Source organism: Macaca mulatta, chromosome 8 (assembly GCF_049350105.2).
Source record: "Macaca mulatta isolate MMU2019108-1 chromosome 8, T2T-MMU8v2.0, whole genome shotgun sequence".
Lineage (NCBI taxonomy): Eukaryota > Metazoa > Chordata > Mammalia > Primates > Cercopithecidae > Macaca > Macaca mulatta.
Genome location: NC_133413.1, coordinates 110,048,917 through 110,063,239, shown reverse-complemented (window position 1 = coordinate 110,063,239; position 14,323 = coordinate 110,048,917). Strand labels below are relative to the sequence as shown.

General features: G+C 36.3%; 1 protein-coding gene across 22 annotated transcripts in view; it reads right to left on the bottom strand.

Annotated features, from left to right (window-relative positions):
* The window catches only part of VPS13B (vacuolar protein sorting 13 homolog B), an 856,590-nt gene that overhangs the window by 167,019 nt on the left and 675,248 nt on the right, over window positions 1-14,323 (bottom strand). For all 22 annotated transcript variants that reach the window (XR_013397363.1, XM_077943895.1, XM_077943898.1 and 19 more), the window contains exon 36: window positions 13,559-13,966. Coding sequence is in view for 21 of the 22 variants with exons in the window: in XM_077943895.1 (XP_077800021.1) it covers window positions 13,559-13,966 (408 nt within the window). In the remaining variant the exon portion in view is untranslated. The remainder of the gene's footprint in view (window positions 1-13,558; window positions 13,967-14,323) is intronic.

Here is a 14,323-nt window from a genome sequence, read left to right as displayed (position 1 = left end):
ACCACCGACCCCACAGAAATACAAACTACCATCAGAGAATACTATAAACACCTCTACGCAAATAAACTGGAAAATCTAGAAGAAATGGATAATTTCCTGGACACTTACACTCTTCCAAGACTAAACCAGGAAGAAGTTGAATCCCTGAATAGACCAATAGCAGGCTCTGAAATTGAGGCAACAATTAATAGCCTACCAACTAAAAAAAGTCCAGGACCAGATGGATTCACAGCTGAATTCTACCAGAGGTACAAGGAGGAGTTGGTACCATTCCTTCTGAAACTATTCCAATCAATAGAAAAAGAGGGAATCCTCCCTAACTCATTTTATGAGGCCAATATCATCCTGATACCAAAGCCTGGCAAGGACACAACAAAAAAAGAGAATTTTAGACCAATATCCCTGATGAACATCGATGCAAAAATCCTCAATAAAATACTGGCAAACCGGATTCAGCAACACATCAAAAAGCTTATCCACCATGATCAAGTGGGCTTCATCCCTGGGATGCAAGGCTGGTTCAACATTCGCAAATCAATAAACATAATCCAGCATATAAACAGAACCAAAGACAAGAACCACATGATTATCTCAATAGATGCAGAAAAGGCTTTTGACAAAATTCAACAGCCCTTCATGCTAAAAACGCTCAATAAATTCGGTATTGATGGAACGTACCTCAAAATAATAAGAGCTATTTATGACAAACCCACAGCCAATATCATACTGAATGGGCAAAAACTGGAAAAATTCCCTTTGAAAACTGGCACAAGACAGGGATGCCCTCTCTCACCACTCCTATTCAACATAGTGTTGGAAGTTCTGGCTAGGGCAATCAGGCAAGAGAAAGAAATCAAGGGTATTCAGTTAGGAAAAGAAGAAGTCAAATTGTCCCTGTTTGCAGATGACATGATTGTATATTTAGAAAACCCCATTGTCTCAGCCCAAAATCTCCTTAAGCTGATAAGCAACTTCAGCAAAGTCTCAGGATACAAAATTAATGTGCAAAAATCACAAGCATTCTTATACACCAGTAACAGACAAACAGAGAGCCAAATCAGGAATGAACTTCCATTCACAATTGCTTCAAAGAGAATAAAATACCTAGGAATCCAACTTACAAGGGATGTAAAGGACCTCTTCAAGGAGAACTACAAACCACTGCTCAGTGAAATAAAAGAGGACACAAACAAATGGAAGAACATACCATGCTCATGGATAGGAAGAATCAATATCGTGAAAATGGCCATACTGCCCAAGGTAATTTATAGATTCAATGCCATCCCCATCAAGCTACCAATGAGTTTCTTCACAGAATTGGAAAAAACTGCTTTAAAGTTCATATGGAACCAAAAAAGAGCCCGCATCTCCAAGACAATCCTAAGTCAAAAGAACAAAGCTGGAGGCATCACGCTACCTGACTTCAAACTATACTACAAGGCTACAGTAACCAAAACAGCATGGTACTGGTACCAAAACAGAGATCTAGACCAATGGAACAGAACAGAGTCCTCAGAAATAATACCACACATCTATAGCCATCTGATCTTTGACAAACCTGAGAGAAACAAGAAATGGGGAAAGGATTCCCTATTTAATAAATGGTGCTGGGAAAATTGGCTAGCCATAAGTAGAAAGCTGAAACTGGATCCTTTCCTTACTCCTTATATGAAAATTAATTCAAGATGGATTAGAGACTTAAATGTTAGACCTAATACCATAAAAATCCTAGAGGAAAACCTAGGTAGTACCATTCAGGACATAGGCATGGGCAAAGATTTCATGTCTAAAACACCAAAAGCAACAGCAGCAAAAGCCAAAATTGACAAATGGGATCTCACTAAACTAAAGAGCTTCTGCACAGCAAAAGACACTACCATCAGAGTGAACAGGCAACCTACAGAATGGGAGAAAATTTTTGCAATCTACTCATCTGACAAAGGGCTAATATCCAGAACCTACAAAGAATTCAAACAAATTTACAAGAAAAAAACAAACAACCCCATCAAAAAGTGGGCAAAGGATATGAACAGACATTTCTCAAAAGAAGACATTCATACAGCCAACAAACACATGAAAAAATGCTCATCATCACTGGCCATCAGAGAAATGCAAATCAAAACCACAGTGAGATACCATCTCACACCAGTTAGAATGGCAATCATTAAAAAGTCAGGAAACAACAGGTGCTGGAGAGGATGTGGAGAAATAGGAACACTTATACACTGTTGGTGGGATTGTAAACTAGTTCAACCATTATGGAAAACAGTATGGCGATTCCTCAAGGATCTAGAACTAGATGTACCATATGACCCAGCCATCCCATTACTGGGTATATACCCAAAGGATTATAAATTATGCTGCTATAAAGACACATGCACACGTATGTTTATTGCAGCACTATTCACAATAGCAAAGACTTGGAATCAACCCAAATGTCCATCAGTGACAGATTGGATTAAGAAAATGTGGCACATATACACCATGGAATACTATGCAGCCATAAAAAAGGATGAGTTTGAGTCCTTTGTAGGGACTTGGATGCAGCTGGAATCCATCATTCTTAGCAAACTATCACAAGAACAGAAAACCAAACACCGCATGTTCTCACTCATTGGTGGGAACTGAACAATGAGATCACTCGGACTCAGGAAGGGGAACATCACACACCGGGGCGTATCATGGGGAGGGGGCAGGGGGGAGGGATTGCATTGGGAGTTATACCTGATGTAAATGACGAGTTGATGGGTGCAGCACACCAACATGGCACAAGTATACATATGTAACAAACCTGCACGTTATGCACATGTACCCTACAACTTAAAGTATAATAATAATAAATAAATTAAAAAAAAAAAAGACAAATGTTTATATTTGTTCTAGCTCATGAGTACACAGGCATTTGATGAATTACCCTGTACATTTTCTGTACTTGTATTTTCCCCTAAATTTCTAAAAACAATAAAGACAAAATTTTTAAAAATATGCTTCAAAAGTTTAGGATATAAAATTATCACTTAAATGTTTAAAAGCATGAATATTATTAGAGTTACTTACCCAATTGTTGATCAGGTCATTTTTTTAAAACTTTAAATTCTGAAACAATTTTAGGCTTTCAGCAAAGTTGATATCCTCCACCCAGCTTCTCAATGTTAATAACTTACATAAAATCAGATTATGACTCTTAAAAACCATTAAATTTGCAGTGATATAATACTACTAATTTAAAGACCTTTCAATCTTACCAGCTTCTCCTCCAATGTCCTTTTTCCGTTTCAGGATCCCACTCAGGATCCCATGTTGCATTTAGTGATTATGTGATCAGGTCACTTTGACCAAGCGTGCGGTATGACTTCTTCTACTTCCTTTCCTTCAAGAGAATGCTTTCCCGATGAATTTTTCTGCTTTTTCCAAAAATCTATGTTTATCTTTTAAATTTAAGTTTTAGAAAACTAATAGCAGATATTTAATTAAACTAAATGAGGTGTAGCAACATTGAGAAATAATTTCAGAAACAACTGGTATGATAAACAGAACCAATCATGCTTCGTTTGAACACTGACATACTTTTCATTGAGTATAAAAATTTACTTCAAGGAACAAATAGTTTAATGACTTTTAAAGTACTCCTTCAGAAGACTAATAAATGCAAACCACTTGTTTTGGAAAATGTTTACAAAGTGCTGCCAGCCCTACATTGTCAGTATCTACCAGACCCTTAGTAAGGCTCCTAGTTTCTACATGCTGACTGAGCAAAATGCAATCTAAATCGAGCTTCCATATATTATTAGAAAGAGTAGTCAATGATGACATTGCTAGCAAAGCATATCCAGGTAATTATTTTATCCAGCTGTAAGTAATCTAAGGCTACTAGAAAATCAGCAAGCATGGTTAGATATATCCAGAAGCTGATTTGCATAACAGTGAAGCATCAGAAAACCTCAAAATGTGAAAAGGACAAAATTTTGGAAGTATTGGCTGTAAAGACACAACAAATTCCTCAAAAATAAAGTCTTCCATTCCTTCAACCAATTATGTTGAAGCAGATAAAAATGGCATTTGGGTGCTCTAGCAATGAAAAAAATGTGTTCCTCCCCGCCCTTGATCAGAATATGTAATTTTAATTATATTGAATTCTGTAATAAACCTATATATATATAGAGTGCATATATATCTATATATGTGTGTGTGTGCGTGTGTGTGTGTGTGTGTGTGTGTGTGTGTATATATATATATAGAGAGAGAGAGAGAGAGAACCTATAATATAGTAAACTAAAATACAGGAAAAAATGATATATGGGACAACATAACAAAACCAGATAACTACATGGATACTGACATTTAAGCTGTAAAAGATGCCAGTATTCCCCAACAAATGAACTTAAAAGTCTAGTCATCAAAATAATAGACCAAATGGGTGGCCAGGCTGCTAACATGTTTCCCTTCTCAAAGCACCTGATGATTTCTCATAGGTGAGATTTCCATTCCCCAGGGACTGTGACTTAGTCCTTACTGGTAAGTAAAAATTGGGACCTCCTAGTTTAATTCAAACCTCTTTGTTTGGACACAAGAAAATGGAAAAACAAGTAGCTGGAAGAGTTTTTTCTTTCCCATAAAAAAAGGCAGAATTTGTCATGAAAGATGAAGTGTCTACTGAGCTGGCTACTCACACATGGCCATTGTCTGGGAAAGGTATTTTTTATGAAATGCTTTAGAACTCTAGGATCCTGGAAAAATGAAAACTAAAAATACCAAAGGGTGATGGAGGATATGCTTTGCCTCCTTCTTCCCCTCCAATCTGCCACCATGCTCACTGTTTTTACAGTTGTGTTAGTTTATTAGAAAAATAAAACTTGATTGGATCATGTGGTTACGTTTTTTAAAAAAAGCAGACTGGCAGATCTGACTGCATGACAACCTTCTTACATAGGAAAGAATAACAGCAAATACATACTTGAAAAGTTTCTGGGATGAATACAGTAGCTGGTTAATTGAATTATGCAAGGAAACTGCTGGAGAATCAAATTTTTTTGAAGTTACATGAATGAAAAAATTGGTATAAACTTACTCAAATAATGTTGAAAACAACATGACTTGCTGAGTAATTTACTGCAGTGCCTTAGAAAATGGTCTTGATCTACAGAATCCAGGTTTTGAAAGACTGGTATAACAGAAAGGCCAGCAGTCAGGAGATGTGTGTTATAGTCTCAACTCCACCATATGGTATCCCTAGGCAAACCACTTAACCTCTCCACTCTGTACTCAATGAGGGAGTTAAGACCCAAGGTTCCTTGACGCTTAGTGGACCCACATAGTAATGGTGGCCCATGAGGTATTTTTAGTATTCCTAAGAACCTAAAAGAAATCATGAATTTGTCTGAGACTAAGTTGTAGAGGTGTTCTGAAGTTTTTGTTTGTTTGTTTTGGTTATAATTGTATCAAGTTGGTATAGTTAGCTATCTAATACTAAATGCAGTGTGTCCAGACCATGAGGTCAATGGGAGGAAAGGATAATAAGGGCTACTGATAAAAAAGGATGATCTTCAAGGTATTTTTCAGCTCTGATATTTAGTAATCTATGACCTCCATATTCACGTGGTGTGATTTTGGGGAAAGGAAGATAGAAAAAGACCACTTAATTTGTACCAAGCAACGGTTGGATACTCCACATACATTATGTCACCTAATGCTCTCAAAGTCCTATACATTAAATATTTTTGCCTTCATTTGGGAAATGCACTACAGAGTAACTTTTGACACAACCAACTGGTCAGTAAGTAGCAGGGCTGGGGTGCAGATTCTGTCTCTTTACAGCACCATGTTGCTTTATACAAACTACTGCTATTAGTTCTTAGTAATTTCATTTTTCTAACTGGTAACTGGGTTGTAAATAAATGCTTTGTCCTGTCCTCATTTCCCTTGCTCAGCCTCAGTATGTTATGCCAACATAGCCAACAAGTCCAGGGAACCAACCAGGGAGTAAAAGAACATCTAAGATATGTCGTCAGTTACTCATCACTGTCAGGGTTGCTTTGCTAGAAGCTTTCCTAGCAAACAGCCTACTGGCTTATATGGACAAGGGGGCAATCTGCTGTGACCACAGGCAAAACTAAATGCTGTCACAAATTCAGTAGAATGGGGGATAGAGATTTACCTCTAATCTTTTATTTTTCCACACTCCTTGGGTTGGGGCTACAATACTTGTCCATTTTACTTAATACTAACCTAATAGGGACTATCATTTGGATCTAAGGAGAGGCTATTAAGAAAAAAAGTCTCTAGTACTTAATTATTAGGGCTGCTGGAAACGTCCTTCTCCAATAACATTTTGTACAATGAGATAGCTGCATGTTAACTGACAGCATTTTTGTTGTCTCAAAGACCCTTTTTTCTCCAAGAAACACAATATTTAGTATATGTATATGCAAAATTTGTATCAGTTGTTTTTTTCCAAATGTATCTATTAATAAATCTAGTGAAAAGGTTCTTTATCATATGACAAAAGAAAAAGCACTATTTTTTTTTTTTCTAGAGTATATAGGACACACAAGGTCCAATGTAATGGCATACAATTCTAAAACAAATACCCTAAGGTCAGCAGTTTTCTAGCAAAGAGTATAGATTAAATTTGGAATTTGGTAACTAAAACTGATAGCCAGAAATGACTAATTTGGCTAAAGATAAGATCTGAAGGTGGATTTACATGGAAGACTATAATGACTACACTGGATTTCTCATTAGAAGGCGCAGAGTCTTATGAAGACTTCATATTCCCCAAGAGAACGATATTTACACAATTAACAATTCTTTTGTTGGGAAAAAAGCTTTTCATTATTGCATGTGGACACATGTGGGCTGTGTAAAAATACAAGGGATGTGTAACACACGGTAAACAGAAAGTAATGATCTTAAACAGGCCAAATCCTTGAACTCGTCATTAATAAATGTCTCTCTTGCATTCAGCTACCCCGGCTGCTGGGAGCCTGTTTTCTTCAAGTACTTCAAACACTGAAATCCAGGAACATTTATTATTTTAATCCATTACAGGCAGTGCTTGATTTAACTTTATTGGTTGCGGTGGTGGTGGTGGTGGTTATAAGTGGGGGTACAGCAATGTTCTTTTACACATCATTTCAAAAGGGCTTAATTATATTTTATAGTTTAGGCCAGGAATTCTGCTTGTTTTTTGTCTAACAAGGTTCAAATGGAGTTCAGGTCAGTGATGAATCAGAACAAAAAGTCAGAGATGGTTATCTCTCTGAAATGAGCTCATCTCCCTCTACGAAAGGCTGGGCAGGTACATCATGTTCACCACACCACAGCACATGAGATCGCTCTGATATCCTAAGTTTGTTGCTTATTAGATAATTTTTATTTTTATGCAGCTTTGAAATACATACATCAGAAACTCAACCCAGTGGATATCTTCCATATCTCTGAAGTTACTCTCCTATGCATTTTAAAGGCTTCCCTTTGGAATCCAAAACAGCTATAGCAACCACACAGCACTAAAACAAAAAATGTACATAAAGAACATTTTAAGAAATGTACAAGCTCTTTATCACAGGACAATGAATATATCTCCCAAAATAAAAGATGTAGAATACTGTATTTACATAATTTGGTTAAACAAAACAATACATGACTAGGTAAACACGGCCGAGCAGCACATACCTCCTAGTGTCTTTTTTTTTAAATGTCAAACAGTCATAATTTTTAATCTCCTTCCTTGAGGGTATGAAAAAAATCTTTTCTAAGGTAGTGGTAATTAATAATGTCTAGTGTATCTAATCATATAACAGTTACAGCAAGGAGAATATAATTTGTATGTTGAGATGTCTTCTCCATTGCACATAATTTCTAAGAAGTGGACAGGAGAATGACAGTATCGCATACATTTATGGTTTTTATTCTCATCATATTAGAAAACATAATATGGGACATTTTTTGAAAAAAGTTAAGATAATTTTACTTGTTCTTATTTCCCAGCCAATTTTTAGAAATTCCCGTTCTACTTTTTTTTCAAATGCCTCAAGGTTCACCAGGATATACAGAAATATATCATAGTCAAAAATTATCAGTAATCTACAGGTAATTTAAAGGTGAAAAAAGAAGTACATGCCAGTTTATCAGTAGCAATTTTGAACCTTGTTATAAAGTAATAGGAGGGAATCTGACCAGGATTAATAGTGGTACTCAGTCCTGGGAGGGGAGGTGTCATGTTTCACGGACCCTAGGCCATCTGTTCTTTCCCCCTACATTTTACTTCTGCAAAACCATAAACGCACCTCTACCTCGGGGACTATAGAAAGGCATTAGAATTCTTCTGCTTTTCATTATCACAAGATTCAGTAACTCATTTCATTGTCAAGATAATCCCCTTTTACTCTTTCTTTTGCGCTTGTGGGGTATGCCAAAATGAAAAAATAAAAACCCAGATGTTACAGACCCAATGAGGTCTCCACCTTTCCTTGAGTGTTGGGTTTAAGCTACTTGGGACATAGTGTCAAAAATGACAGGACCCTGATGCCCACACCCAATATTCATTAAGGTTTGTTAGTGATTTGTATAGCTGTCTACAAGCTGTACTTCCACTTCAATCCTCAGTGGCTGCTTAAAAGTTAAGTTTATCCTCTGGTTTAACTGTCAAAGAACTCATTTCCTATTGTTCAGGCATTGGACAGAGATGTTATTTCTTTCTAAAAGTAACAAAAGTCTTTGGGGTGTTGTAATTGGCTGGTTATTGCAACATATTATTTTAGGTAGTCATATCTAATTTAATATTTTATTTCCCCTTAGGCTAACTTGCATCTCTGCAGCATCCAAAGCCTATGACAACACCTTATAAGATTTTACTTGGAAGATCCAGTTAACTATAGAATGAAATGTTGGAGCTCCACTTTTTTTTTTTTTTTTTTTTTTTTTTTTTGAGACGGAGTCTCGCTCTGTCGCCCAGGCTGGAGTGCAGTGGCTGGATCTCAGCTCACTGCAAGCTCCGCCTCCCGGGTTCACGCCATTCTCCTGCCTCAGCCTCCCGAGTAGCTGGGACTACAGGCGCCTGCCACCTCGCCCAGCTAGTTTTTTGTATTTTTTAGTAGAGACGGGGTTTCACCGTGTTAGCCAGGATGGTCTCGATCTCCTGACCTCGTGATCCACCCGTCTCGGCCTCCCGGAGCTCCACTTTTTATCAATTAATGACCTGGTTTCACTTTTCAATACATGAAAAGAAACTTTAGGTGCTTTACATTTTATTGGTCCTGAATTCAGTGAACATGAGAAAAGGCATTTTGTGTATGTGAAAAATAATGTGGTTATGCTTTCTCTACTTTTGTTTATTCAGAAAGATAAGTACATCTGGATGACAGAGGCTGGGGTAGTGAAAGTTACATAAACCATAGCCCTTTGACTAGAAGGAGTTCAACTCACTGTTTTTGGCTTGGGTGAAAAATCACCCAAGTCCTTATGGACAGGGGATCCTTCTAACTTCTTCCGAATTCTGACTAAAATGCCAGCCAAGATGACTTCATTAAGGTTCTTCCCCCAATCTTTTGTGGCATCTAATTTGCTCATATTCTATTTTCCTTTTCCTTATCTACATACACGGAGGCTGCCAATCTAAGTGCCCCCAAGAAAGAGCAAGGCAGCCTAAAGTACAGCTAGTTCACAGCTCTCAACTGTGGGCTCATTTGTTGAAATCTAAGGAGTGCCGCCCAAATACAGCCATAATTTACTCAGACAAGGGGAGCTAAAATCTGTAGCTCACTCTCCACCCTGCCTCTGGAAAGTGCTACACTGCAAGTTCACAATTTATAGCTACATACTTATGGTTTTTCCAAAGCTACATATTTCAAATGGCAAAAAAAGATTGTGTTGTATGTGCATGTAAGGGAAAGGTTTTTTTTTTTTTTTCCCAGAAAATACTATAGAATGGGATGGATTTAATGAATAGCAAAATAAACATTATCGGCCTTAAAATATTTTAAAATATATGATATAATTTCTAAAAGAGATGTACTTTTAATACATTCATAGGATTTTCAGCAATATTATACACCAACCTTAAAAATACAAGTATTACCTCTACTGAAATCAGAACTTTCGGCTCATTTTACCAAAGATTCATGAGAGAACGTAAGTATTCTAACAGAAACAGGAGTTAGGTTATTCTAAGTCACTGCTACACCAGTATCTGCAGAGTGGAATTAAAAAAAAATCAAATCCCATGAAACTCCCATAGTTTAGGGTTAAATAATAATGCAGGAGGCTAAGAAGAACTGGTAGATATTTTTTGTAAAGTAGAAAATATTTAACCATTTCGTTTCATTCCAAATGATAATAACAGGAATTCCTTTAACTGCTTCAGTCAATAATTTATAAATATTTAGTTTTATAAATCAGTAAATAAATCTGAAAGCACAGATAATTTAAATGTATTTGGACTGCCTGGGGGAGAAAATTCACTTACCCCTTTCCGTCATATTATTTCCTTTTCACATACACTTCCTGTAAGCTTATGACAGTTTAGATGACAAAAAAATATAATCATTAGGTGAACTCAAATATTTTTGTACCTTTGACAAATAAAGAAACATACCTAAAACACATTCTCAATGGTGTTTCTCTAAATATTACTTAGCACATAAGATTCTTCTAGCATTACAAATCTAATTTGGCTTCTAAATTAAAACTCATATGGAAAGGACCGTTTTACCCTGTTTATATAACATTGTCACATAAAGAGTGTTAAAAAAATACTTCACTAAAAATAGCTTGCGTAAGTTAGGGATTAGAGTAGTTTCTGCTGCTATAATTGTTCCTTTGTAGTTTTTTCCATGATGTTTTTGCACAGTGTTTTTGACTGTGTTTATTAAAGTCAGCACATCAAAAAGGATCAAAGAGAAAGTGAGTGAAAACCAAAGAAACCCCAAGTGTGTTGTCTCATTGGGGAGTTATGCAGATTCGCATAAACAAGTGCAAATTGTTGAGGTTTTAATGAAAATTTTCTACAATTATTTTATCTGAAGTCATTCTATACAATAACATCTGTACAGCAGATGGCTATACTGTACCAAGGCAATGCTCCTTTTTCTTTCTGTTTAATAGTACATCTGAGATGACTACTTTTGTCACTGTGCTCAATTTGGTTCAGCAAATAATTTTGAAAAGTGCAGCTGCTGCAGATGGTCACAACAGTTATATAAACTGTAAAATCAAAGACACAGTTAAGTATTTCTGTATTAGATTCAAACTATAAAACTCTGACATGAACTCCATTGAGCTCAAAGATATACTACAGTATAAACAATTTCAGTTAAATGTAGAACGATGTCACTTGAAAACTACAAAAAGAAATATGACTACTGGTAGGAGGCTTTTATGTGAGTATATTTGTTTTTTGGTGGTGGATAGTTTTTATCACTCATCAAAATTATACTTTGAATATATGTTTGCATGTATTTTATCCAAATTGCAAAGCATGCATTTTTAAGACATTTACACACTGAAATTAACATTCAAAGCTTAAATTATGTTTTATTTTAAAAATATAGCTAAAATCAACTTTTTTGAAAAAAATATGTGGCAATCTCTTAATCACAATTTTCCAAGAAATCAGTCCTTATAACTAGAAGTTAATAAATCTTATTTCAACCTTGCCAACCTTGTTATCATCCTAAACTGTTTGAGTATGCATGAAGAAAAAACTGTAGTAAAAATAGAGTTTGGTGTTCATTATAGTCTCATAACAACAAAATTGTTCCTATTAAGTAGTTAACCTCAACTCTGATTTGATTTGATGCAAATAATTATTTTAAAACATTTGCTGGATACTACATGTTAGAGTTGTATAAAGTATGTTTAGTCAAAGCTATAGTTGCTATTTTTGTGTTTAACTATATTTAAGAACAGCACTGTAAAAGGATTGGGGGTATGTAGTTTTTTTTACATACAGGGGGAAAAAACAAGTTCCAAAACTAGAGTTTACTAACTTGTACAGCTTAGTGAGAGAAGGATTTTTAATATTTTATAGGTGTTTCCCAAAGACAGACATCATTAAACATGGAAAAAATATGAGTAACAAATAAAAAAAGCAATGAGGATGATAAAAGAAGAACCTAAAAGTGAGTACAGTATGTTTAAATTCTTCCATTTTGTTTGAATCTTAACCTTTCCCTGCTATGATTAAGGTACAACTGGAAAGGCATGGGAACAGACCCAGTGTTGTCTGGGTTGCAATTTATTTGTGGATAGACCAGATACTGTAGCCTCCAGTATTTCATAGTCTTTCATGTCCCATGAACCTTACCTTTTTCACTTGTAACTTTTAAGACAACTAAAAAAAAATAATTGGCTTGCTCACAAATATTTCTGATGAGAAGGAAATAAATCATCTATGTTTTGGCCTAAAATTCAGGCTTCTCAACTATAAAACTTTTCCTTTCTCTTTTAACCGCTGTGCCCAAACTGGCTGTGTGGAACTAAGTTACAGTAAGTCTACAGCTGCCATTTAATTACTTTTTGATAAGCAACTAAGTTGCATATAAGGATTTGCTTTATCCCCTGCACTATCCCCAATCCCCAATTTCCCCCCACAAATTAAAGTGGGAAAATACATGGTTCCCTTTTGCTACATTTACTTTGAGAGCAAAATTTCTGGCCCTGTGCCCTGAAATTTTACAGTAGCAGTTTCTGTGATTGAAAACTGCTATTTCCCACCTGTGTCTTGCCTTTTCTCTTCCCCTCCTCACAATCCTTCTGCCCACCCTTTTTGAAAAAGTATATAACAATTTAGTCATGGTAACAGAGGTGGAAAAATGTAGATATCACTGCCAGTTGATTTCTCACCTCTCCTCCCATCAATGGCATTCACTTTGCAGAGTCTGTACCCCACTTTGCTAGGCTAGGCACAGAAGCACAGCTTTTCGTTGCCAGGTGTTGCTGCCCGATAAAATGCCTCAACCGCATTCTTGCAAAGTTGAACCTTGGCTTCTGTTACACTTTGTGTAGCATATCTGCCACAACACCAACTTTTCTAAGTAAATGGTTACCAGTGACTTAATGCCGTGCATCAGAATCACCCATAGGGCTTGTTGAAGCACAGATTGCTGGGCTCCATGCCCAGAGTTTCGGATTCAGTAGGTCATGGGTAGGGTCTGAGAATTTGCATTTGTAACAATTTCCCAGGTGATGCTGATGCTGCTAGTCCTGAGATCACATTTTGAGAACCACTCTTCTAATGGTTCACAAAACTTGACATACTGTTGTTCCACTATAGCTGTTTTAGGTAAAAAGGAATTTAGGAATTAACAGTTTTAGACACCTGGAAGAACATGCCTCAAGAGGAGGACAGGAACATAAGACATTAAAATATCTATACTTAAAGGATTTGTTCTAAAATTATCTCTAAAAATAAGGTCACAAACCAGAAATGTCCTAATCTCTAATGGCCTTTATAACTTTTAACTTCTACATAATATAAATCTTCAAAATGATGCATTTTCAGATGTTAACAAATCATATTGCTTGTTCTGTCTCCCCGCTCCCCTTTTCTGTGACTTACCAGGTACTTTTTGTGCTGTTTTGACACTAAGGCTTCCATTGAGGTTTGAGAGAGATGCTAACAGGCATGGTTTACTGGTATGGGGTACAGTTTCCATGGAGATCACAATCTGAGTAGTTTGAACAGAAATTTTTTGAAAGCAGGAAACAGCTCTCCACATGTTTTCTTGAGCTGAAATCTTTTGCACTCCATCACCATGAACTTTGGGTTTAGACAGCTTTCCACGGTAATATTTGGAGACTGGAAGATCATCCTTATTCACCATGGTGTTGGACATGGCTGAAGTCTCTTCATTATGTGCCGAACTGTGTGCATTTTTTATCTTCTTTAAAAAAAGGTGTATCTGATCCAATTTGGTGAAACTCAGGTTTGCTTTCAAAGGCTTTGATATATCCAAATTGACATCCGCTATAAAAGTAAAAAAGATAAAACAATTATTGAAGCTTTCTTATTGAATATAAGCCTTTACTTCTCTGTCAAGCTCTTATTTAAAAGTGTCCCAAGATCCATATTATTAACTCATTAGGATGCCAGAACATGATATATCTCTTACTCATCACTTAACAATTCTTTCCATGTTGTTACTTGAAGGAGTACTCTCCCTGGACTACTTACATGCCTACATTCCTGGCCAATCCCTGTGACAGCCTTGCTATCCATGCGTGGCCCTGATACAGCGAGGGCCACACAAGGATATCAAGGTTGTCCATTTCTATTCTGCCTTTACACTTCAAGGCAAAATGAAGCAGGTTTTCCAGTTTGTTA